The sequence below is a fragment of the Culex quinquefasciatus genome, chromosome 3 (assembly GCF_015732765.1).
Source record: "Culex quinquefasciatus strain JHB chromosome 3, VPISU_Cqui_1.0_pri_paternal, whole genome shotgun sequence".
NCBI classification, from domain to species: Eukaryota; Metazoa; Arthropoda; class Insecta; order Diptera; family Culicidae; genus Culex; species Culex quinquefasciatus.
This window is the reverse complement of record NC_051863.1, coordinates 38886651-38914496: the sequence shown is the minus strand read 5'-3', so window position 1 is coordinate 38914496 and position 27846 is coordinate 38886651. Positions and strand designations below refer to the sequence as shown.

Sequence of the window (27846 nt, the reverse complement as noted above, 5' to 3'; positions counted from 1 at the left end):
GTTTCTAGCACCATACTAATGCTAAATGTTTTAATTATTGCATAAGACATTTTGAGAAAACATGCGTAATCGCGCGATGCTACTTCGACAACTCTGGAGTTTTTTTAAAAGGTACAATAAACAAAATTTCCAGTTTTTACTTTTTGTGTGTTTTTAAAACCGTTTTGAGTCAGGGGTATTAAATACAATCGCTCAGAGAACGGTCTTTTGACACTCTACTGAGATTCCGGGCATTCGAATGACTTCTGTCACCACGCTGCATACACAAGGAAGAGACAGACAAAAACGAGAAAAAGAGAAAGAGAACGTTGTCTCGTTTGGACGGCTGCTTGAGTGGTGCTTATTTTTCGTTCGTTTCGGCAATAAAGATCATGACAGGCAGTGTGTGTCAGCGATCAAATTTCGTTTTAGGAAATGTATTTGACAGAAAGTTCTATCAAATATCGAGCAGTCCTCTTCAGTGATAGATCCCTTTTCAAGCATTGGTTTCACACAAGTATAACTTAAATGCTAAAAAAATTTAAGGAGTTGCTGCCAATGTTTTCGACAGTGTTGGTATTCTCGCGCTCTCGCGGGAAAAATGTTTCTCTCTCTCGAGTTCTAGCCACGAGTCCCGAGCTGCCGAGAGCAACTCGCCATTTGCCCGTGCTCTCCAGCGCTCGAGTACGGGCTAGCTCGCGAGCCAGAATTGCCCACTAGCGATAAGTAAAACGTGTTGGCAATGAAAAAAACACAGCGATTTATTGATAATTTTACTGTAACTTGGATTTTGCCCGCAGTTTTCTCTCGCACTGTTGACAACAAGAATTCAGAAAACTAGGCAACCGCTCGTTGTTTATTTACATTTCCAGTCGCAGTTTCCACCAAACTGGACTTTCGCACTTCATAACTGCGAGTGACAGCTGGAAAACATGCGATTAACCTCGGCTCGCTTTGATCATTTTTAGGAAATTCAAAACTTCTCAAGCCAGTCTGACAAGTCGCAATAGTGCGATCAGTAGGAATAATTTAGTGCGAAGTCCGAGTTAGTGGGAATTGCGCAATAAGTTACACCTCTATACAACCGCGTCGCTCGGATTCATAAGCTTAATTGCTAGCTTAAAATGAACGCCTAGCACGGAACGGTCGCAAGCAAGGAGAGGAAAGTTTGGCCGATTTAAAATGTTAGCCTTGATTTAACATTAAAAACAATGTTTTCGAAAAGATCGGAAAATTTCACGACTGTTTCATATTTTAACATTTGAAATCGGACCATTAGTTGCTGAGTTATCGACATTAGAAAAAATATAGAGAATTTTTCAGCTTTTCAAAAATTTTATTCAAAAGTGGGCAATATGGGCACTAATTTAAAAAATGAATAACTGCGACTATTTTCAAAAATGTTACCTAAAAAAGCCTATAATTTGAAAACAGTGCACTTTATCAATATTTCACTAATGTACTTTTTGATTGCAAATTCGATTTTTTCGAAAAATGAGGTTGAAAAATTTTTGCGACCAATATTTCTATTTTTTGAAAAAAACAGTATTGACTAATAATTTCATAACTCGGTCAAAGATTTTTTGCTCGTTCTGTAAATTTCTGAAAAGTTAGCATTTGAAAAATCAAATCATTTTTTTTCAGAAAATAAAAAAAATAGAATAGTGTTTTTTTTGCAAATCAAGTTTTAGTGACAAATAGTGAAATTAAAAATCACCGATATTTTTTACCGTGTATATTTTTTTCAGTATGGTCCTTATCCATACCCACAACTTTGCAGAAGACACCAAATCGATCAAAAAATTCCTTCAAAAGATACAGATTTATGAATTTTAATATAAAACTTTGATATGGACAGCTGCCAAATTTGTATGGAAAATAATATGGACAAACTAATGATACAAATTGGCTTCTTCGGGTATACCGACGGCACCAAAAAAGTTTCAGCCGGATTAAAAAATACAAAAAAATAAAATTAATAAAAAAAAGACCAATTTCGTAGAGCTCAAAAACAACAACAATTCCACCTGGATCGGACACTCAACACCATGGCAGCCTGTCGCTGCCATCTCCGCAGCGCGCCTGGGACAAGGAAAGGGATTTGGCAGACGGCAAGAGTTGATGCTGCACTATTTTATGGGGATAAGGGAAAATCTCCACGGTATTCCCAAAAATCAGACCTCTCGAACGAAATTGTGATACATCGAAGAACAAAGTCAAATATTTTAATTTTTAGCACAATGAGTTTTGTATTTTTTCATGATTTTTTCTCAGCTAACTTTTAAAAATATTTAGCTTGTTACTTTTACGGTCCTAATTGTAAATGCCTGGGATAACAATAAATTAATAGAAGTGTCAACTATCATCTCCTTCCGTATGTACAGCACATAATAAGTAGTAGTTGGATTTGCTTACATGCCTAAACCTTTATCGATTATGTGTAGTAATAATTATCTGCTCTAAAATGCCATCTCTCTCTCGTTTTCGAAAACCGCTACTGAGCGCGAGACTAAGAATGCGCACGTGCCGTTGAGATTATTACTTGCTTGAGAAACAAAGTCAAGAGAGATTAATAAATTAATGTGTGTCCGCGGGGGTTTGCTTCTCCCGTACTTGGCCTTAAACTTTCCTTTGGCGATTTATGCGCTCGATTTATGTTTCAATTCATTTTTTATTTTTTTGACTAGAAAGTATCAATTTTGTAAATTAAGATTAGAGTGTGTGTTTGAGTTCGTGCAAAGTTTTTTTTTTACTCATACGTCATTTGTTTATATGTGGAATATAAATGTGCAATTTCATGAAATATAAACAATTGTAGTAAAAAGTGTGTTGAAAAGGAGATTCTCACTCTTACGTGGTCTACGATTGCTGCTTGGAAGTGTGACGCTTGTTTTTTTTTTTGGCAAATTCCTCACTATCAACTGCGCGTTCTTTTCTCTATGTTTTTTTTGGTTTGATGATCAGCAAATTTGTTCTACAAACTTACACACTAGATAATGCTTTTGTTGGTCAACGATTTCGACAGTGCAAAACGAAAACGACCCCTTTTAGTAACAATTCCTAACTCTGCATGCTTCCTTTCAGCGCGTCACGCTGCCTCCCGCGCAGCAAACTAACATTTTTTGGAAAATAAATTTGATAATCCTTGTTTCCTTAACGTCGCGTCCACTAGCTGACAATTTTGACTACTGTATAATTTACTCGCATAAAATATAAGTATAATTTTGACCAGAATGTATGCCGAAAGATTCCTCTTCCTTTCCCCCGAGCCGTCTCCTCGCTGAATTTCAGCTTTCTTTTTTTGCTTTTTGGAATTAAAATCACAATTGAAGTTCGCACATCTTTGCGCGCGCATCTTACTTTTGGTATCGGATGACTACTTCCGCCCCGCCGCCTTACGACTTGTACGTGCGGATCACGTCCCGGATGACGGCCCGGCACAGCGGACAGTGACCGCCGCCGATGCCGCGCCACTGCTTGATCGCACAGTCGTAGCACATGCACATGTGGCCGCACATGTACAGCACCGAGTCGATCGGCTTCTCGAAGCAGATGGTGCAGTCGACGCCGGTGGTGCTGTAGATGGCGGTGCCGTTCGCGGTCAGGCCGACGGTGCCGCCCCCGTAGCTGGAGGTGGAGGAGCAGGTGGCGGCGTTGTCCGTGGCTAGCAGGGCTTTGTAGCTGCTGTTGGTGACGGGCTTGGTGGCGCAGCTGGCGTCAGAGTAGGCGGACGCGGGAAGAGGCTGGAAGGAGAGAGAGAAGAAGTGGTTGTTAGATTGGTTGGTAACGGTGGTGCTTGGGTGGCACGTCGGCGGGTTGTTTTTAGGAAAAATTGAGTTTGTTTTGATGGGAAGCTTACCTCGGGGTAGGTGTATGCGGGCAGAATTTCGCTGGTGGACGATCCGTTGGACGCGAGGGAGAGTGTGGACAGCGGGACGGACAGCGTGGAGGCGGAGTTGGGGAGGCCGCCGCGTGACACGAGCGTGGCGGACGCCTGCTGGATCGTGGGTTGTTGCTGCGAGGACGTGCCTTGGACGTCCGTGGGGGGCAGGTTGACCACGAGGACGGTGCCGCCGGGGTTGATCTGGATCATGTCCGGGCGGATGTTGGCGGAGGAACTGCAGCTCGGTTGGATTTGAGCGGACACAGACTGGACCTGCAGGCTGCGTTGGCTGGTTGAGGAGGTCATGGCGCGGGGTTCGTAGAGAGCCGAGCAGGACGCGGCGGAGGACGGGGCAGGGATGGCGTGGCTGAAGAGGCGGACGCTCTGGGTGGAGCCGTACACGTCCAGGAAGGCCCACAGCTGCAGGCTCTGGTCGATGTGCATGATCACAGAAGGTTGGCCACCGTTTTTGCTGATCGAGACCTCGCCGTTGACGTTGATCGAGAAGCACAGCTCGTCGCCACGAACCAGCGTGGACGCGACGTCCTTGCTGACGACCCAGTATTCGGGCCGGTCAAGCAGCAGGTCGGAGTCGTCGGGCAGATCGGCGAGCTGCAGCGTGGCCGGATCGCACGAGGTCAGACCGAGGGCAAGCGATCCGACGTACATGTTGTCGGTTTTCAGGATCTGGATGATGAGCCGTTCGCCGATTTTGATCGGTCGAGGGGCGAACACGTAACCCTGGCAGAACTCGGTTTCGGCGCGCGTTGCAACGGTTCGGTCCGAGGAGAACTTGACGTTGCGACCTCGCACTGGATGGAACGGAAGAGGTAGAAGTCCCGGCGCGGGGCTGTTGTACCGTACGCTTGCGGCTGAACTGATGACGTTCGTGCTGGCCGCCGGACGTTCGTCCAGCAGCTGCTGGTTGTGCTGGTTGATGCTGAGCGATTCCATGTGAGGTACGATCTCCTGATCTACCGACCGCCGTCCACAGGACTGCTGCTGCGCGGGCTGCTGTTGATGGTGCTGGTGCTGGTGCTGATGCTGCTGCTGCTGTTGCGTCTGGAACATGTAGATGCGCGAATCTAGGAACTCGATACCGGTAGAATTACCGTACACGTCGATAACGGCCCACAGCGGGCCACGTGCGTCGACGTCCGTGATAAAGATGCCCTTCTCCTCGCCGTTGATGCCGAAGTGGACATCCCCCGATGGTGAGACGTAGTAGAACAGGACATTATTTCGGTAGCAGTACCGCTCGTTGAGCGCCTTCGCCCAGAAGCCGGGCTTGTTGGTGAGGTCGGGACACGCATACTTGGGCAGGTTGCCGCGAAGCGAGGCCGGGTCGTTACAGGTGAACCCGAACCGGATCACGCCGCTCCAGTTGTTCGAGATGTCGGTGAACTTGACGCAGACGCGCTCGTTGACGCGCACGGGCCGCGCGCTGAACGTGATTCCCTTGCAGAACGACTCGTACCGCCGGGCGACGGAACCGTCGCGCGATATCCTAATGTTGTCGCCGTGGACGGTGTGAAACAGTAGCGGGGGCAGATTGTTCGGACCGGGACAGGACGATGCACTGCGGGGAGCTGCAAGGAAAGGAGAAAAAAGCAAACCATTAGCGTCTCAAATGTCGAGCAGGTGTGATCAATCGGGGTCGGAAGTCCGACTTCCTCTCTTTTCTCGTCGCCGACAATCATTTCTCTCTCCGCCAACATCCGGTGATCGCCGGCTGTGTCGTATGTGCACGTACGTTCCCCTATGCCACTTTAGCTTTTTTTTAAGTTCGTTCGTCTCTCGAGTAATTCTCTTCAACGCACACGTGCTCAACTTGGTAGTTATGCCAGAAACCGTTGCCTTCCGTTCTCAATTGGATCGCTCTCTCGAGCGATCTTGAAACGATAGGAATTCCTTCTTCAACTCATTTTTTTTTGTCGATCTTCAAAATTCCTCCCTTGAGACGCTCTTTCCCCTCCCCTCTTGCTTCTTTATAATTACCAAGACATCTGTGCAAGACTGGAATACTGTCGCCGACACCCTCGCAGGTTACGCAAAAATCGCTTCGTCACAGAGCGCGCAGATGCCCCTCCTGATTGAAAATGTAAATACCGAGGCCGGTCCCGAAGGGACCGACGGTCCCTTGTTGCTTTTTGTCTAGAGGATTTCCTTTCGGCGCGTCCTTCTTCGCTGAAAGGAAGTTAGGGGTCGGCTGAACGGTTTTTCCCAAAAAAGATTTGTTAGGGGTTGTTTCTTCAAGAAACAACTCAACGATTGCACATCTGCCGTCGAACCTCGAAAAAAAAGAGAAAGTACGTTTTTTCAAAACCAATTTCCAAACTCACTGAATCGTGATTAGCTGTGGAAATCGCTTTTTTCCAATTTCCGCGATCGCGCAGCGATCACGTGCAAAAGAAGAGCTTTAATCAGAAACGGTTGCGCGACGTCTAGCCGTCGCGCCACGTGGCTCGTCGCGACATTCTGCGCGTCGGCATAATAAGTAGAGATATCTGGCGCGGAGTTCCCACCGTGTCGCCAAGATCGAAGCAAGCGATGCAGAGTAAAAATTTGATGGGAATCGGAGGTTGCGCGCAGCGCAGATCGTCGTCGCGGGAAAAACATAAATTGAAGACAGTCGTTGCGGTTGTTTGTTGGACGGCGACGTCGTCGCCGGGGAAGGAATTAATTAGCTGTTATTGTTATTACTGCCCAGTAGTTGGAGCAGACGCCACAGGAAGTACGCTTGAGAGGTCCGGGGACACCTTGGGAATGTGCTGCTATCTTGGAGCCACCGCCGTACGTGACATCCGGTAAATCTGGAGCACTTTCGACGACTTCGTCGTCGTCCGGGAAGAAGCCCGTTGAGTTCAACCAACCAGACGTTACAATCGAGCGAGCACTGTACGCTTCGATAAGCTCATGAATGACGGCGTAAGGGGTTCCCCTCTGTTGCACAAAGTTTTTCGGTTTTTTTCCCTCCCTAGCGTTAACGAACTAGAACGTCGGGGTTCTTTTTTGTTTGTTCCCTCTGGAGAGAGAGGGGAAGCGCAAAAAGTTCGTTACACTGCGACGGTTTGGGAAATCGAAGGGGGAAAACTGCAGCTGTCGCGAGTTTTTCGGGATTAGAGGTAATCCTTGCAGTTAGCTCACGGACATGTGCAAAGATTCCGGGGGACGCGGTTGTAACGGATTTTTGGAATCTCTTTTAAGAGAAACCTTAAAATTACTTGTAAGAATATCTCCGGAATCTTCAGTTTGAGCATCCCCAGAATCACCAGTTAGAGAATCTCCAACACCTATAGTTGGAGAATCCTCAGAATCACTAGTTAATAAATCTCTAGTATCCCAAGTTGGAGAATTCTCAGAATTACTAGCTGAAGAATCTCCAGTATCTTTAGTTGAAGAATCCTCAAAATCACTAGTTAAAGAATCCCCAGAATCTATATCCGAATCTACTCCAGCTGCCCACACGATACTAACCTAGTCCCATCCGCTTCTTGATCTTCTTCAGCACCTTCATCTTGTTCTTGATCGGCGAGAAGATGTTATCGCTGCTGGGCTTTTTGCAACTCGGCTCGACGGCACCACCGGAACCGATCACGTTCAGTACACCCATAGGGATCAACTGGCACCCCCTCAGCTAGAGAGTGGGCGCGCTAAGGCAAACTTTTTAGCTGCTGCGTTCCGAAATGTATCCAAAAAAAATCACTCGCACGATCACTGCGCACTGAATTAATCACACATAACAGTTTCTTCGTTTCGCGCTGATCGCGAGTTTGTTTTTCAACGACTTTCTTTTAACTCTTTCTCCCCGCCGAAACGATTCCACACACTGACTGTTCGCGGCACGTACTCCTTCTTCTCGTTACTGCTGCAGGCCTCTCTCTGTATTTATGACGAGAAATCGCTGCCCGGTTATTGATTCGTTCGCTGGTTTGGTTCCCACGCTTTGCAAACTGGCACTTCCTGTTGCACTTTCGAGCGGATTCTTCTCGTATACGATGCACTGACTGATTCCGAGCTGATCTCCGTGTAGATCAACGCACACTTATTACGTACACTGTATGTCCCAAAAATAAACTAACAACTTAAACTACAGTATTCCCCAAAGACGCTACTACTCTGTGAGAGGTAGAACGCACGTCTTCACCGGTGGACGGCTTGCTCAGAACTGACGATCGGTACCCGAGCTCTCCTGCGTATTTCGACTCGCGCAGCCCAGCTGAAGCGAGGGCCGCCTATGCTGGCCCTCTCTCTCGCTCTACCGCACTATTCCCTGCTCTTATGTACTGCAGCATAATACATAGCGGGAGCAGCCGGCTGCGTGCAGCAGAGTTTCCATCTGCTCGTTTTTCCCTCCTGCCTGCAGTCCCTTCCTTCGCCGTCCTCTATACCTGAGGTTTCGCAGGGAAGAACTGACTCTCCAGAGCGTTAGAAGAAGTCATACGGATCGCGGGTCGTAAAACGCCGTCGCGGGCGCGCGCGCACTCGCGGTGAGAAAGCGACTTCATTTCTCCCCGTAGGAACATCGGGCTGCGCCGAGCACTATACCGGAATGTCTCGGCGGGTTCAAAAAGTCGTGTGAACATTCGAGGATCATGTACGCGGAGCATTCGCTTCGATAGAGTGGTCCACAGTCTGGGGGCTGGGAATGATAACAGTCGGCGTTGACTGGATCAGAAATTGGGGGGTTTCCCAAATTCTGTGGATAAGTTTAAGAAATGCATGTTTCTTTTTTTAATGAACTCAATAGAGGTAGAACTGACTGAAACGGATAGTAAAGTCTAATTGTTGTACAGATTGCTTGAAAATGTTAACATAGTTTCTCGTTAAGACAGCTAGAATTAGAAACATTCAGCAAACATTCATCTGAAAGTTATAGTTTTAGTTACAGTTATGAAAAAGGGAATAAGGTTTCCCTTTTTCATAACTGTAACTAAAACTATAACTTTCAGGTGAATGTTCAAAATCGACCCGAAAAATCAAAGGACAAAAAACAAATTTTCAAAACAAAATCAAAGCTTCAATGGAAATTTAGACAAACGGCTGAAATTAATTGAAAATGCATTCCCCTGTGTACGGAATTATTTATAGCATGCTTGGATTTAATTCCATAGTAACAGTTCAATAGGATGAATTTGCGTTTGTAAACAAACAGTCTATCCCCCTCTTACTTGACGTGAATTGTCACTTGAGCAAAAGGGATAGACTGCTTGTTGTCAAACGTAGATTCTCCCTATTGAACTGTTACTACGGAATTGATGCATTATTCTAATTTATTTTGAAACATTTTCAACTATAATACTTTTTGAAAATCTGGTTTTATTCTACGAAATTGGACGATTGATTAATTTACATATCATTTCTTCAATTTGATTTTTTGTAAATATCCAAAATGATGCTAAATCGTTTTTTTTTGTTGCCCCCAAAAATTACAAAGTGCATAGTTTTTAAAATACAATTCATCAGTAATTTCAGAGAACAAATTTTCCTATCGAATAAGAGTAATCAGCAACGTTGCATGTTATGATAAGCAAGGTTGTTAACGATAAAATTATCGAGGTTCGATAACGATAACGATAATTATCGTCGGGACGAAAACGATAATCCAGCGTTATCGTTATCGTTATTCCGAAAATTGTATCGGCGATAAATTGATCGGCGATAACTTTATCTACGATAACTAATTTTTAGTATTTTAAATTGTCTAAATCCAATAAAATTTTGCTGAATTTTCAAAGCGTTTTCCTTGAAAATAATTATTTGATATGTCAGCAATTCCTCACGAAAACAGCATGATTCGAAAAAAAAAAGTTCTCCGATCGGGCTGAAATTACGACCTTTTCAAATGTTAAGCTAGATTTTTGAAACTTCTTACTATTTTTCCTAAATAGCCAAACTGTCTTTTGCGTCTAAGACAGCGAAAATCGGATGAAATGTCGCGAAGATATGATTTTTTGAAAAAAGTAGTTTTTGCGAAAATGACGAAAAATTTTCGGACCACCCTAACAAGTAGGTCACCCTAATGGCCAAACAAAAAATACGTGTCTAATTATTACGGCCAAGGAACTCCCAGAAAAATTTTGAGCCCGATCGGAGAACTTTTTTTCGAATCATGCCGTTTTTGTGGGGAATTGCTGATTGCTGATACTATAAGTTTCATAGCATAAATACAAAAACAAATCGCAAAATATCGATTTTTTTTCATTTTTTTTTAAATTCGCAATATGGGTATTACACGATTCGAAATTTTACATGCACTATTTTAGAGTACATTAGTTGTTCGGTAACTGAGCCGTAGCCCAGTTAAAAAGAAGGAAAACGTCAGAAAACCAAAACAAACCGAAATGAGCGAGGGGTTAATGGATGCAAAAATCAGGTTCAATAAATAAAAAACTTGTTTCGAATTTTTATTTGATTCCAAGCCACAAAGAAAGTAAAAATACTCGGCGATCAAAAATAGAAAAAAAATAAAAATAAGCCACAATTAAAGAAATATAAAAAGTAAGCATTGTAAATAAATTTGAGTAGCATTAATTTTTATATTTCATTAGAAAAATATTATGCATCGTTGGTTCCCTTGTAATTTTTCCTTCAGTCGAGTTAGTGAGCGGTATTTGGTGACTGGTCTACGTTCTCAGCCCAGTTACCGATCATGTACTGTATTATAGTTTTTTCGCTAATATGACAAGTTTCGAAGCATAAATACTTTAAAAAATATCACAAAATATCGTTTTTTAAGAACTTAAATTTACATCATTTGCAATATGGGTATCAAAAAAAAGCGAAATTTTGTATGCTTTTTCACTGTTCTAGTATATTTTGCTCGAAAATCACGTTTTAGACGAGTTTTGAGGACGCTGTATCTTCTTTCATGGGCAAGTTAGCATCTTACTCTCTTCGGGAAAGTTGTAGAGCACCTTCCAGAGCATCCGAGTACTAATCCGGTTTTAGTACAGTGTGAAACTTGGATTTTTTAATTATTAAAATTCAAAAAAATGATTTTTCCCATACAAATTTATATGGAAAATTGAATCGCTTTGCGCAAAGTGAGGACTAAACCAATCATTCCCAACCTTTGGGGAGTTGTTTAAGACCCCAAAAGGAACTGAAAAAATGCTGTGCTGGAAAATCAATTTTGATATTACACCCTAATAGGTCGCCTCCCTAAGGTGTCGTGATAAGGTCCAGTTTGTGACGATACACTACCTTCCCTTTACTAAGCAATCGATTCCAGGAGGGAAAAGATCACCAGTTGTGTTGGTCCGAGCCGGGATTTGAACCCCGATCTACAACTTACGAGGCGGAAGCGTTACCACTGGGCTACTCGGCTCGGTCGACAACCAATCAAGCTCATATTTGGGATTCGGACTCAGTACACCTAGGGGATCATGCCCTGAAATGCCCGCAAAATTCGACCATTTTGTAACATCCTAATAAAAATGCTTCATTCTACAAAGTTGTTTTTCAGATAAAAACGGACCACACTACTAAATAAAACAACTCTTGGATCCTCGCTGTAGGAATGATCTTTAACCATATCAGACCCCAACAAGACTCCACGGGCACCCCAGTGCTCAAGATCGTGTGGCAGCAATTTCCAGGCTCCGCATGTTTTAATAGAAAATGGTTTGAATTTTCCCTCGTCGTCGTCTAAGAAGCAGCGTCAAAGGCCAAAGGTTATGGGATCTTCCTCCATGATATCTACAAAAAAAAACAACCAGTCGTAGGTTCGTCGTAAGGTGGATTGAGTAATGATGATGATAGTCTACAACTCTCGAAACGGCAGCAAAAGCACAGCCAGCAAGAGATGCCTCTAGGGAGTAGGGCGCAGGTAATTTGGCCAAGTACCGGGGGTACAGTTAGGATCGCGCATATACCTACAAATCCCCCCATTGGTTGGCGGTTGGAGGAGGTGATGGCGGTGACTGAAACCTTCTCACGATTACTATTTCCTCTCGAGCGAGCGCGCGGTTTCGGAACAAACGGTCATGAAAGCTAATTGATGCAATAGTTGTGCTGTGTTTTTTCCTGCTTTCTTGGAAACAGATGAGGATGACTTGGTCGGGTCGGGTTCTATTGGGAAGTGCAAAAATATGCGCTTCAAAAGGGTACAGTGTGTTGCATGGAGTTGATTTCTGATGTTTCTCACGAACATCACTTTCTCGGTATTTATCTGTTTTTAGACAAAACAAGCTGAAAGTTCATCTCATCTTGAAAAAGTGCAACGAAATGGGATGAAAAATAAGACGTCAGTGCTTGTCACCTTTACATTCCAGAACATTTTTTAATTTTTAAAGCTTTTTATTTCGTAAAATCGCGATATGTGGTGATGGTTACAATTCAACCCTATATTTTTATACAATTGTCTACTCTACAATTTTTAACAACAAACACGAAATTTTGAAATAAAAAAAGTAATTGTTCTTAACGAAAAAATACTCTTCTTCAAAAATGTACATTCATTTTTTTACAAAATGACTTGGTTCTCGATTTTTTACAGATGAGTAAAGAAAAACGGCAACGTTTTAAAAATAATTTTTGTACTTTTTCTTATAAAAAAATACGTATTTTCGGAATTTTGAGTACGTCTTTAAGTCGAGCGTCCAATTTTACATTAAAAATCCTTTGACGCATAATTTCTATCTCATAACCATTTTGAGCCGCAATTTATTGAAAAACACTTTTTTTCCGCATGTTTAAAAATTGAAGGGGTCGTTCCGCTCCTCCGGGGTCGGGGAAACGGCTGTGTGAGTTAACGGAGAATGACTCTTTTACAAATATAAAAAATAGGGATTTGGAAGGTAATATTACCTCATCTTAATGTAATTTTACACACATTTTGTGTAAAAAGTAAATTGAATAGAAAATTCATTTAAGAGGCAGTATTTGTAAATATTGCTCGGTTTGTTCTAGAGGTCGTATCGAGGTGTTCCGATTTGGATGAAACTTTCAGCGTTTGTTTGTCTATACATGAGATGAACTCATGCCAAATATGAGCCCTCTACGGCAAAGGGAAGTGGGGTAAAACGGGCATTGAAGTTTGAGGTCCAAAAAACATAAAAAATCTTAAAATTGCTCGCATTTCAGTAAAACTCCATCATTTCGAACTCTGTTAGATGCATTCGAAAGGTCTTTTGAAGCACTTCAAAATGAGCTATAGACATTCAGGATTGGTTTAACTTTTTCTCAAAGCTTTTGCAAATTACTGTTAAAAATTGATTTTTTTTAAACTTTAATATCTTTTTGCAACAGCCTCCAACACCCATACTCCCATAGGTCAAAAGTTAGGGAATTTCATGGACTATAAGCCTACGGTAATAACTTTTTGGCCAATCGCAGTTTTTCTCATAGTTTTTCGATTTTTCTATAACAAACTTTTTACAACGTTAGTTTTTGCCCTGTAGGCTCCCATAGCGGCACTTTTTGGTCTCAATTTTTTCATATCCGGAATCCTCGGAAAATTTCACGTTAGTTAGAAGTATTGGAGTTGTAAATTTGATTAAAAAAATGCCATTTAGAATGAATTAAAATATTTTTTAACAATTTGTTGGATTAGGGGTAAAACAGGTTTTCACCTACTTGATACAGCATTTGACGTATTGATCACAGAGTAAATAAGATCTATTTCTTTTTTTCAAAAATGTTTTATTTAATTATTTTTTAAATCAAATTTACAACTTCAATTAACAGTAATTTGCAAAAGCTTTGAGAAAAAGTTAAGCCAATCCTGAATGTCTATAGCTCATTTTGAAGTGCTTCAAAAGACCTTTCGAATGCATCTAACAGAGTTGGAAATGATGGAGTTTTACGGAAATGCGAGCAATTTTAAGATTTTTTATGTTTTTTGGACCTCAAACTTCAATGCCCGTTTTACCCCACTTCATATACATGAGTTCATCTCATGTATAGACAAACAAACGCTACAGTTTCATCCAAATCGGAACACCTCGATACGACCTGTTACACATTGGTGAAAAACTCGCTCTTAACTATCAACGGAAGAACTGCCAGAATTTTCTGGCATTAATATATGGGCTTATACAAGTTCAAACCACCAATCTTGTTACAGATTAAAATTAATTAAAATTAAAAAAAAATAAAATTGCAATAAAATTAAACTGAAAAAATATTATTCTTTTTCAAATTGTCCAGAAACAAAATCAGCAAATTTAATATTTTATTCAATATTGAACCTTCAAACAAAGTGTTATGAAAAAGTGTTAATTTTAAAGAAGAAAACTTGTTTCCAATATGCAAACAACTCCGGAAAATAAAGTAAACCCATCCCAAGTACGACAACCCGACCGCGCACCCCGTTAATCATCTCCAAACTCTTCCGCGACCTACTCCGCTCATCGTCATCATCATCGTCGTCGCCGTCGTGACGACCATGGAATCTGGTATTGTTCCGCGAACCTGATGGGCTGGGGTTTAGCATCCAGCCAGAAGTCGTTCTCACGGCATCAACCGCGACAGGTTCAACTGGCGAAGCATAATATTGCAGCAGCACAGTAAAATACCAACGACTCCCTCATTTCCCAGAAATTACACACCGTAGCCGTCTGAGGCCGCCTCAATTCGACACATTCCTTGGCCAATTCACACTCTCCAAAGCGACGCGTCGTCATCCACCTACACGAGTCTTGGGGGACTTGGGGAACTTGGAAAGCAATTATGCCCAAGAGTGGCTAGCGATACCTAGTTAAGTCAGTCAGGCAGTCAGGCAGCTCCCAACCCCCTTAAGCGTGTGCATATTTAAATTCCATTCAATTTTGGTAAATAGGCAAGGTGTAGAAATAATTTCTCTTTCTCGAAAAGAAAAAAAAACGAGAATAAAAGAGAAGTTAAAACCCTCAGCGATTCCAATCCAAACCGCAGCGAACCTTTGGTGGTAGATATGGGCATGCTAATTTCACATCGCGCGCGCCTGTGTACTTATGGACTTGCGTAGACTTGAACAAACCTCGGTAGGTACGTGAGCGGTAAAGTCAGGCGCGTCCCAAAAACCTCTTAACCGGCATGAATGGGCGACGAGGCGCGAGAGGATGATTCACTTTTAAACGATTGTTAATACACCTATTTGTACAGCAAAAAAGCTGCTCCCCGTGCCTTGGGATACCTGAACGAAGCTCCGCTTGGATGTGGGTTTGGTGGGCTATAGGTCGTAGTACGGGGCCACGAGATGCGATCCGAGATGTGCGAGAAGTTGAGCCGCACCGGCAGTGTTGGCAAAATTTGTCAGGCACGTTCGAATGCTATTTTGAATAAGGTAGTAAAAAATCTCTTAAATTGTATTCAACTTGTTGCAAAAAGAGGAAAAGTAGAACTTTTCAGCATTTATTTTGAAAAGTGTTGCTATTCGATTCTGTTATTTTTGGTACAGAAAAGTAGGCTATTTCCTCGTTCAAGAATGACAGGAAAAGTAAGTAGTTTCACGACGGAATTGCAAAAAAAAGTATTTTCGACACCAATCTATATAAAATATCAAAAAACAAAATTCTTGACACTCGTCAATTTCAACAAAAAAGTAATCAAGCTGGTTGTACAAAGCAGTGTTCACAAAACTGCAACCCGCGGATTGCATGCGGCCCACCAAGATGTTCTGTATGGCCCGCAGCAAAATTGTCAATGTCTAACTAGGTCAAACAAAAGTTATGTTTCTTTATCCACATCAGGAAATTTCTTCTATGTCTACCAATATTGAAATTTGTTTTCTTGTAAAACATGTTTTCAAAATCTTGTTTGATTGTTTCTCTAATTTGTCAAAATTTCCTGAACAGGTTGCATTTTCATACACATATTGCTGTTCATAAGAATCTCCTTACAATGTTGGTAAAAGCTACGTAATGAAAATAAAATAATTAAAAAAAGGTATTGAAAATAGTGCAGTTCACTGTAAAAAAAATGTCAATTTAGTAAGTTTAGTATTACTTATTTTATTATGTAATATTACTTTAATTTAAGGAAAAATAAAAATTACATATTATATGAAGTAAGAATAGAAAAAATTGCATGACATTACAAATTTTCTGAGATAAAATTTCAACTAGAAAAGGGTACATCTTTTCTAAACTATTATAGCAAAAAGATGTATCCATTACACAGCTAAAAAAAATGTTATGTGATTTTACACCCTGAAATATGTAGCCCATCAGTTAGAGAAACCTACTTGACCGAAATGTCAAGTTCATATATGCGTTTATTCTTACAATTTATCATCGGTATGATGGCCGAGTGGTCTAAGGCGCCAGTCCTTACTGTTGGTGCTGGGTTTGAATCCCGTCGGTTGCGACTTTTTTATGTATTTGCAAAAATTGTACATGCAGTGTGTAATATTAAGTGCAGAGGCGACGCGTGGCCAAAATGTATACCTGTTCAAACAATCTTTTTTGTAATTTTCAAGTTTTTTAGCTCAATCATATTTAAAAAATATCTTTTATACATAATAAAAAAAATTGATGATGAGCAATATTGTTGTGTGAACTGTTGATCACATGATTTTTATTGAAATAGTAACTCTTTCAAATTACAGCAATTATTATTGTTCAAGAAGTGTAAAATTGATATGCTTTTTACATTGTAGTTTTCTATAATTAGCTTGTTTTGTAAATAAAAAACTAAATCAAAACTTGAGGCGTAATCCAACCACAATTTTTTACCTGGAGTTTTCTTCAGAATGACTTCTCTTATGTTCCATTGGATTAGATAAGAGCAAAAAAATCATTATTCTCAATTCTCGCTAAGCAAAAATACCGGACGTTGACCATTCCAAAACAATTAGGCCATAAACATTGTATTTTACGTTTCTCTTCAAATTTTTCCTAAAAAACTAGAGGGAATTAATATCGATGAAAATTATGAAAATCTACAAAAAAATAAAATAAAAAACATAACTTTATAAAATTTTCCCAAAAAAATTTAAACGATCAAAACTCAAGAATTCAAACCAAGTACACATTATTACGACAGTTTTATTTTGATTTTTGTTTTTGGACAAACAACATGTAAAAGAAATTATTGTATGCTTGGTAGGTTAAAGATTTTGTTCTATTTTCTTCCAAATTATTTTGCAAATCTGTCGATGAAAGTGCTTGCTCACTTAACTGAGCTATTTATTACTTTATTTCAGTTGAAAACGCTTTTTGGAAGCAACATGCCGTTTTACTATTTATAACAATTAAAAAAGTTTTACAAAAATATTTGAGCCAACACGCCAAATTGTCTTAGAATCATGGAACAGCCAAGCGCTTTCGTATCCATAAAGCTCTCAATGAAATTCTAACGCGCACTGAAAATTCTCCCAAGCAGCCGCCAACCTGTTCGTATTTCTCCATGCACGAGTTCCCATATAACGCATCCAAAAATACACAGAAAGACCCCCCTATTTGTACACGCTGGACGGTATGAATGTGGTAATTCAGGGTGTGCATGAAAGCTTTTGCACAGTCGACATAAAAGCGCGCGAGCCGAGACGCGAGCAGGAGAGAGCAAAGTTTAAAGAGAGAGAAAACTCCAGATTTTGCTCTCTCCCTGCTCGTGTCTCGGCTCGCGCGCTTGTATGTCGACTGTGCAAAAGCTTTCATGCACACCCTGAACTACCACATTCATACCGTCCAGCGTGTACAAATAGCGGGGTCTTTCTGTGTATTTTTGGATGCGTTGTATGGGAACTCGTGCATGGAACGAACAGGTTGGCGGCTGCTTGGGAGAATTTTCATTGACGCTCTATGATACGAATGCGCTTGGCTATTTCATGGTTCCAAGAAGAATTGGCGTGTTCGTTCAATTATTTTGATGAACATATTTTAATTCTTTCTTCAGAAAGAAATCAAAATGATCACCTGTCCTATGAACAGGTTGAACAGGTGGACACGACGCCTCTGATTAAGTGTTTATTTTCACGAAGGTGATGTGCATGCTTTTGCATGCGATTTTACCATAGGATTTTTTGCTGTGTAGGAGATAGGTAATTTTATCTCAGGAATTGTGTAATATAACACATTTTGCAATTTTTCCTCAAAAATTAAGGTAATATTCTAATATTACACTATAAAAGGGATATTACAAACCTTAAAAAAACCTTTCAAATTTACACAACTGTTGACTGTTTTGTCAAGCATTCCTGTCTTCCTAATGTTCTCGCGAAGACTATTTTCTGGAAGGTTCAGTTTCCTCCACGGAACATGGCAATCTAGGTCACTTTATTGCACAGTTCACACACAAAAAAAACTGAAAATCAGCCGGTTTATTAAAACTACTGTTTTGGCAACACAGTAAAGTAATCATGGTAATATTTCATCTGAGAAGAGGTACATCTTTTATGTCAGAAAAAAAAATTGTAATTTTACCTCTAGTAATGCGTAATTTTACCACTTTTCTGGTGTAATGTCACTTTTTCAGTCTAAATTGAGGTAAAATTACATCATAAAAGAAGGTGATACTCAACCATCCAAAAATACACCTTAGCTACAAAATATCAATGATTTTAGAGCGAAACTAAGTTTTATGTCTTTCCCAATCTAAGGTTTTCAAATAAAAAATGTGCTTGGAGTATATAGTTAACAATCGTGCAAGCTATAAAATATTTTCCAAAAAAGTGTCCACGTGGATTATGGACAGTCCCTTCTCACAAATGTCAGCCTAAAAGTTAGCAAATTAAATTAATGACGTCAAATTGATCATAAGAAGGGTTTCTTTTTTTGTGTTTTGCCTTTAAAAACTATTAAATATTTTTTAGCTAAGTTTATTAACTTTATGAAAAAAATGTAAATAAATTTTAGGTTGCGTTATTCAAAAGATCAAAGTTTTACCAAATTCTATAGAAAATTAGAAATTTTAAAAATATGTATATGAAATTTTGGTGCTACCCACAGTTTCAAAAAAAAAAGTTGAACCGAAAATGCCTATAAATTTGAAGATATTTTAGATGGGTAATTCTCCGCCAACTCACACAGCAGTTGCCCCGACCCCTCTTCGATTTGCGTGAAACTTTGTCCTAAGGGGTAACTTTTGTCCCTGATCACGAATCCGAGGTCCGTTTTTTGATATCTCGTGACGGAGGGGCGGTACGACCCCTTCCATTTTTGAACATGTGAAAAAAGAGGTGTTTTTCAATAATTTGCAGCCTGAAACGGTGATGAGATAGAAATTTGGTGTCAAAGGGACTTTTGTGTAAAATTAGACGCCCGATTTGATGGCGTACTCAGAATTCGAAAAACGTATTTTCATCGAAAAAACACTAAAAAGTTTTAAAATTCTCCCATTTTCCGTTACTCGACTGTAAAATTTTTTGGAACATGTCATTTTATGGGAAATTTAATGTACTTTTCGAATCTACATTGTCCCAGAAGGGTCATTTTTTCATTTAGAACAAAATTTTTCATTTTAAAATTTCGTGTTTTTTCTAACTTTGCAGGGTTATTTTTTAGAGTTATCGCGATTTTACGAAAAAAAGTTTTGAAAAAGTTGGTCGTCATCGATCATGGCCATTCATGGTCACCCGCGACAGACACGGACGACGAAACAAAGAGAAACGCAAAAAGTAACTTTTTCAAAACTTTTTTTCGTAAAATCGCGATAACTCGTGATGTTTATAAGCAAACCCCTTATGTCTATATATTGAATTTTTTGTAATTGTCTGCTCTACAACTTTGTAGAACATTGTTACACTCTAAAAAATAACCCTGCAAAGTTAGAAAAAACACGAAATTTTAAAATGAAAAATTTTGTTCTAAATGAAAAAATGACCCTTCTGGGACAATGTAGATTCGAAAAATACATTAAATTTCCCAAAAAATGACACGTTCCAAAAATTTTTACAGTCAAGTAACGGAAAATGGGAGAATTTTTTAAACTTTTTTAGTGTTTTTTTCGATGAAAAATACGTTTATTCGGAATTCTGAGTACGCCATCAAACCGGGCGTCTAATTTTACATAAAAGTCCCTTTGACACCAAATTTCTATCTCATCACCGTATCAGGCTGGGACCATCCATAAACCACGTGGACACTTTAGGGGGATAAGGCGATTGTCCACGATCCATACAAAAAGTTTTTTTTTGTATGGACAATTGTTCACGAGGGGGGGGGAGGGGGGTAACAGATTCCCAAAAAAGTGTCCACGTGGTTTATGGATGGTCCCGCTGCAAATTATTGAAAAACACCTCTTTTTTCGCATGTTCAAAAATGGAAGGGGTCGTACCGCCCCTCCGTCACAAGATATCAAAAAACGGACCTCGGTTTCGAGATCAGGGACAAAAGTTACCCCTTAGGACAAAGTTTCACGCAAATCGAAGAGGGGTCAGGGCAACTTTTCCCGATTTCGTGTGAGTTGGTAGAGAATTACCCAGATATCTGTTTCAATAACACTTCAACTTACCAATGTCGCGTCGGTTTAAGGTACTCGGAACATGTTCTCAGTTAAAAAATAAATCATTAAAAAATCAAATTTGATTAAATGATAATAGAAATAAAATTTGATTTGAGTACCTTTTTAATTAATATTAAAAAAAAAAAAACAAAAAAAAAACTAGTTATCATTATTTGGAAGTGACAAAAGACGCTTATAGAAAGTTCTTTAAATATTTACACAATTAATTTCATAAAAAATGAATTTAACTGTAAATAATACATAAGTTTAACACACAAGTTCATTAGTAAAACAAGTTTGTATCTGTATACCTCAAATTTGGTCTTAATTTAGTTATAGATTTCAATTTTGATTAGTGAATCAGTGTAGCCAATGTAGTAATCGAGATGAAAAATTTGGAAAATCACATAATTAAGCCTTTTACATCTCTGATTGCAGTACGTACGGTACTTGGCAGGCTGGCTCGTGGGACCACTCAGCTCTTTTCCTCTCCCACACTCTGCTCCATCACCCACCGAGCTCGGTGCCCAGTTGGAAAGAAGCGCCTCACTCCTCGCGCTGGCACAAACAAAGAGTTGCATTTATGTTTCTCCAATAAATAAATAAAAGAACATAATATCCAACGGCGAGGATCGGGCGCCAAGAGGGTTGGGAGGGGGAGGCTCCCTTGAAAAAACAAACCTCTCACAAAAAAAGCAATTCCAGCTGAGATTTTACACTCTCTTTCCGCGGTGGGAGCAAATCCACGAAAATCACGAGCAGGGTTCGTCGCTTATTGTTGTTGTCGGTTTTTTGCTCCTCCGTTCAAGAGAGTCTCTCAGTGTCTCTCTTGTTTGGGATAGCCCAAACTCCCCCCCCCCCCCCCCGGGCCTCTTCTGCGCCCCCTCCAACTGTGCTCCCATGTTGCACGGTTCGTTGATGATGCGATCGTGATTTGCACCATCGCTTGCCTCAAAGGCCACCCTCCCCTTTCCCAGTTTGCCACCCAACGGGGCCAACCTGGTGGCGATGATTGTGGCGTTGATGACGAGGACGATGATGCTCACTGAACCGTATCTACCGAAGGGCCGTGAGTCGGAGTTGGTTTGTAATACAAACTTTTATAGTAAAATTTAAAACAAACCAATTGGTCAAATAATAAATAATAACTTAAAGATACAAAATCACCCCCCAACACGGTACAAACGCAATCCGTACCAGAGCGGCCGTAATCAGTGGACGGCGATCGCGTGGAACCGACTGCGACGACGATGGCTTTACGTGAAACAAAAAGTTGAAGAAGAAGAGAACAAATCTGGAGATCCAAAGTAATGGCGCGGGGGTGAGAGCACGTGTAGGGAGTGTGAAACTCTGATTTGGAGCCGGAGAGTGTAGGGATGATCTGGAATCAATTTTTTAAGCAATTGTGTGATTTTTTTGTTCGTCTAAGAGAAATTAATATTTAATATTAATTCATTTTATTCATAATTTTCAAACATCCATTAAATGTAAATAAAAAATGTTTTTGAATTGCTAAATTTCTTTGTTTTTTTCGCACTTCTTAACTCAACAAATCAGAAGGATTTTTTATAGAAAATAACGTAGAAGAGGTAAACTTCCTTTAACAACCAATGTTTTTTTTTTAAATTTCTGGGCCGTCAAAGCTAATATTTTTTAATGTAAGCTTTGGTCGTGTCATAATTAAAACTTTACTTTTAAACTTTTTGAATTGGTAAAATGACTACATATTATTTTCTCTGTGCAAAATTAACCCCTCCAATGTCGCATATATTTTAATTTGTTTAAATATTTGGGAGTATCATAATTCTCGAAGTCTCGACCAAATTTACTGGGAATCGCGGGGCTGGCAAATTTCTCTACCACAGACAATATCGTTTATTTATGAGCAACTATTCTAATAATGAGCATTTTTTTTTGCAAATGTGTACTTTTTCTATGACCAAAGAAAAAAAAAGTATCATTCGTTAGAACATACAAGTTCAGATACAATTTGGGCAAATCTTTAACTTAAGAACCGATTTTCTGATCGATTTGGTATATTCGGTAAAGTCGTAGATAATACTTAGGACATCACAGAAAATAATTAGGCTGAAACACTAAATTTCAAATGTCAAGCCAAACCTTCAAAATTTTGAAGCAAAAAATATCGCTATGCTTTTTACATTATTACAGTTATGCTATTACCGAAAACTTTTTTTTTTCATAAAATTTATGTCTTTTTCTAAACTGAAAATTTGCAAAAAGTCTAAAAATACAGTCGAGACTGAGCTATCTGAAACCTCCATTATCCTAAGTTTCGATTACCCGAAGTTCGGTTATCCGTTTGAATGGGACTTCGGATAATCGAATCATGAAATTAAACTACAAAATGTATTTTTTTATTTCAAAACCGCTATTTTTTAATTTAAAAAAAATCTTAATCACTTTGGCGATAACTGTGATTCGATTATTCGAAGTACCTGTTTTACCTGTACCTGATTTTTTTTTCGAAGTACATAAATTTTAATCTTCAGCAATTTTTTTGCCCCCTGATTTTTTTGCGGCAATTGGACAAAATCTTGAAATAAAATTTGCAATGGCCTTACAGTCTGAAAAAATACATAAGGGTGCACAGCAACCAAGGAAGTTGTTGTCTTCTTATTTCTAAAATGTCAAACCTACGGATCCAATCCTGCAGCAATCTGTTTGTATAATTAGTCAAATTTTGTTGTGCATAGTTTGGTTAAGAGTACTTCAGGGGATGAATTCAAAAATATATCGATATTTCCCGTAGTTTTTGAAATGATAAAATGTGTGCAACACAAAACAAAACTTTATTTTACCTGACAAAAAAAACATTTCACATTGTTTAATTTTACCATAACATATGAAAAGACCCTTAATCATTTATTCTTGGCCATATATCTTTGCCTAAAAGTAAAAACAAGAGCGAAAAAGTTGATTTCAGCTGTGTGATACACTTATAATAGATACCGTAATCTGGGGCGAATCGGGACAGCAGTTTTAGAGTACTTAAAGCTTTTAAATTTGAAAACGGAATGTACACATTTTGTTGGTCTAAGTTTCTTCTAACAGAAACCAACCAGAAAAATTAAAATATTGTGCTCCAACATGGTTAAAACTGCTGTCCCAATTCGCCCCATGTGTCCCGATTGACCCCAGTTTACGGTATTGAAGGAATTATTGCATAATTATGGAATCAAAAAAAGTACGAAAAAAAAACAAAATTGCTAAAGTTTAAGACTAAACATAAACATTTATAAAGTATCGATGTGAAGTAGGGGTAATTCTCCGCCAACTCACACAGCAGTTGCCCCGAACCCTTTTCGATTTGCGTGAAACTTTGTCCTAAGGGGTAACTTTTGTCTCTGATCACGAATCCAAGGTCCGTTTTTTGATATCTCGTGACGGAGGGGAGGTACGACCCCTTCCATTTTTGAACATGCGAAAAAAGAGGTGTTTTTCAATAATTTGCAGCCTGAAACGGTGATGAGATAGAAATTTGGTGTCAAAGGGACTTTTATGTAAAATTAGACGCCCGATTTGATGCCCTACTCAGCATTCCTTAAAAACGTATTTTTTCATCGAAAAAACACTAAAAAAGTTTTAAAAATTCTCTCATTTTATGGGAAACTTAATGTACTTTTCGAATCTACATTGACCCAGAAGGTTCATTTTTTCATTTAGAACAAAATTTTTAATTTTACAATTTCGTGTTTTTTCTAACTTTGCAGGGTTATTTTTTAGAGTTTAACAATGTTTTACAATGTTGTAGAGCAGAAAATTACAAAAAAATAATATATAGACATAAGGGGTTTGCTAATAAAAATCACGAGTTATTGCGATTTTACGAAAAAATGTTGGTCGTCGTTGATCATGGCCTTCATGGTTACCCGCGACAGACACGGATGACGAAACAAAGAGAAACGCAAAAAGTAACTTTTTCAAAACTTTTTTTCGTAAAATCGCGATAATTCGTGATGTTTATTAGCAAACCCCTTATGTCTATATATTACAATTTATGTAATTGTCTGCTCTACAACTTTGTAGAACATTGTTACACTCCAAAAAATAATCATGCAAAGTTAAAAAAACACGAAATTTTAAAATGAAAACTGTTGTTCTAAATGAAAAACTGACCCTTCTGGGTCAATGTAGATTTGAAAAGTACATTAAATTTCCCATAAAATGACATGTTCCAAAAATTTTTACAGTCGAGTTACGGAAAATTAGAGAATTTTTAAAACTTTTTTAGTGTTTTTATCGATGAAAAATACGTTTTTTCGGAATTCTGAGCACGCCATCAAATCGGGCGGCTAATTTTACATAAAAGTCCCTTTGACACCAAATTTCTATCTCATCACTGTTTCAGGCTGCAAATTATTGAAAAACATCTATTTTTTCGCATGCTCAAAAATTGAAGGGGTCGTACCGCCCCTCCGTCACGAGATATCAAAAAACGGGTCTCGGATTCGTGATCAGAGACAAAAGTTATCCCTTAGGACAAAGTTTTACGCAAATCGAAGAGGAGTCGGGGCAACTTTCCCCGTTTCGTAGAGAATTACCCGTAGAGATATTGAGATTAAGATTGGAAATATTTTTTCTTTTTAATACGACTTGATCATCCCTATCACTTTTACCCGTCACCAGCGTGGGGACTGCGAAAGACGAGCGACAAACCGCGAGCCATCAGACCATGGAATATTAAGAGATACGTTTAACGTTTGTGAAAGAGAGTTTGTGTGTGTGTGCAAGCGAGACAGAGTAGCCCCCAAGTCACCTTTCTTCGCCGCTTCCACCTGGGCCTTTTACCTTAACCTGGCCCCAATTCCGCGCCTCCATCGCTCCCCCACTCTAACCCCCCCATGAGGGGGTTCAAGCCGTTTGTGTGTTGTTTACCCAGCAAAACGTATGCATGGGAAAATATTTTAATGAACGACTTAGAGGTGCAATCCAGTGGTGATTGATTTTTTTTTTTGCTGCTTGTTGCTTCTAAGCTCGTACTAAGCTGGGACTAGGGTGCCCACGACAAGTTTCGCCTGCGGGGACATTTCAGCTCGATCGTCTCATAACCTATAACTGACGGCAGTTCCACTTGGTCGTCGTCGTCGTCGCAGTTTGCATGAGAAAACACGGAATCATTTCTTGCTTATTAAGTCGTTTAGAGTCGTCTGAGGTTGCTTGAGAAGGAGTAAAAGTGCATCCATTTGCAGTCACCAGGGGTGCACCAAGATTTCTTCACTGCGCACGAGAAATTATAAAATTTGCCAACGTCACGTCAACGGGGGGGGACTAGAAGCTTACTGGAAATCAGACCACGATCTCCGGGGCAATCAGATCGAATAAATCTTGTCCCTCGGCGGTGGATCAGGGCTTCCGTTCAGGGTCCCACGGGTCCCCCCAGCCACGGGCCGTGACTCAACGTCGTGCGGACGATGACTAAAGATGATGTTATTTCCCGCAACCCATCTTTATCGATCGTCTTAGAAGGGATGTGGTGTGGCGAGAGAGAGGAAGAGGTTTCCCAGGAGGGCTAGCCCCGCGCGCACGTTCAGCGTAATTGATGGCAAAAGACTTGAAGAACCCGGACAGGGGTGCCAAAGGAGCATCGTCACCATTGGTCCCAAAAGAGCTTTGATTTTTCTACATAAAAAAATGTTGAAGCATTGCAAATATTTGGCTACCAACTCATACGAAATCGGGAAAAGTTGCCCCGAACCCTCTTCGATTATCATAAAACATTGTCCGAAAGGGTAACTTTTGTCCCTGATCACTAATCCGAGGTCCGTTTTTTGATATCTTGTGATGGAGGGGCGGTACGATCCCTTCAATTTTAGAACATGAGAAAAATTACATGTTTTAAGGAGCGGCCGTGGCTGACTGGTTACGGCGTTCGCTTTGTAATCGAATGGTCCTGGGTTCGATTCCCATCTGCTCCCAACGAGAAAGTTAAGGAAATATTAACTCTGAACATGAACGAAAAATCAAAGTCGCTCGATTCGAGGTTCGATCCCCCGTCCTTTGGATTGGTAAGCAAAAATGCTAACCACTGGGCCATCGCGACTTGGTGAGCTATAACTGGAATTAGGAATACTGTTGCTACCAATTATATACGCGCTAAGTCCTTGTCCATTTGACAAGGGTTCGGAAGTTCTAAATAACGTATAAACCCGATTGGTGCAAACGTTCTTCAGGGCGGGGCTTGTCGATAAAGCTGAAGTACCTCGCGCTCGGCTAGCCAGCGTAGAAATGGGTCACCGAAGCTCGGCAGAGCTAACACCTTCCAAATGCCTATGCGAGTTATTTGCATGTATAGAATGTAGATCTTAGAAAAATACATGGAAACAACTCAATTTGTAAGAAGTGGCCGCGTGGTCCCGTTTGGTTGGTGCACACACACACATGAGAAAAATTACATGTTTTACAATAATTTACAGCCGAAAAAGGTGATGAGGTGAAAATTTTTGTCAAAAGGACTTATAAGTAAAATTGGACGCCCGATTTGATGACGTGTTCAAAATTCTGAAAAAAGTATTTTTCATTAAAAAAAACCCACATTTTTAAACTCAGCCACTTTTAGTTACTCAACTGAAAAAAGAACATATATTGGTCATTCTGTGTCAACTGGGTACTTTTTTGAACTAACTAACCCAAACCATTGGCCTTCAAAAATAAAAACTTGAATTTCCTATACAAAAATAAGCACGAGACCTACGCTTGCGCTCAAGGCCTACTTTCAGGAGTTTGCAACTCAATGCATTGATACATGGCGCATTGGCGCAACCAGTTTTTGCATAGGAAATCCATATTTTTTAAATTTATCTTTATTTTTTTTTTTTTTTTGAAGGGCTGTTTCTCGGCAATGGTTTGGGTTAGTTTGAGATATACATTGATTTTTATGTAAAATTGTCCGGTGAACACTATGGTGATCAAATAAAATATATATAAATAAAAGGAATGGGTCAAAATCAAGCTTTAAACCATACACTGCAAAGAAACAATATTGGAAGGCATTTAAGGGTTGATATATTATTTTTAATGAACTCTTTGGACAATTTTGCATAAAAAGCAACCAGAAGAAAGTCTTTTGGTCTAATAGTTGAAAAAGTTACGAGTATAAGAATAAAACAGTTTTAAGAAAATCGTTAAAAAAGAGGGCGGTTCCAAAGAGAGAGGGATGGTCCAATCGGCACCAAACTTGAGATTTCTGTTAACTCTCGATGGAAGAACGATCCCTATAAGTTTTGCCTAAATCTGTGAAGGTCGAGTCTAAAAGTGTATCCAGTTGACACGGGCCCATGAGCAACTCTCTACCAAAACCGGAAATGAATATTATTTGTATTTTTTTTTATTTGGCTCAAACTTTGTGGGGGCCTTGCCCATGACCAAAGAAGCTATTTTGTGTCATTGGTTCCCCATACAAGTCTCCATACAATTTTGGCAGCTGTCCATACAAAAAAAAACGTAAATATTTAAACAGCTGTAACTTTTGATTGAATTTTCTGATCAATTTGATGTCTTCGGCAAAGTTGTAGGTATTATTGAGGACTATTTAGAAAAAATAGGTACACGCTAAAGGGCTCCGTTTTCATACTATAGCCACCGAAAGTTTGATT

General features: G+C 39.8%; 1 protein-coding gene across 2 annotated transcripts in view; it reads right to left on the bottom strand.

Annotated features, from left to right (window-relative positions):
• Positions 1-2869: 2869 nt before the first annotated feature.
• LOC6052604 (protein neuralized) overlaps positions 2870-27846 on the bottom strand; it is an 85870-nt gene continuing 60893 nt past the window's right edge. Inside the window, exons 1-3 of one of the 2 annotated variants that reach the window (XM_038261962.1) lie at positions 7340-8042; positions 3839-5451; positions 2870-3722 (exon numbers count right to left, since the gene is read on the bottom strand). In XM_038261962.1, coding sequence (XP_038117890.1) covers positions 3375-3722; positions 3839-5451; positions 7340-7475 — 2097 coding nt within the window. In that variant the 5' untranslated portion in view covers positions 7476-8042 and the 3' untranslated portion in view covers positions 2870-3374. Of the gene's footprint in view, positions 3723-3838; positions 5452-7339; positions 8043-27846 lie in introns of those variants that run through there. The other variant, XM_038261963.1, reaches the window with a different exon arrangement.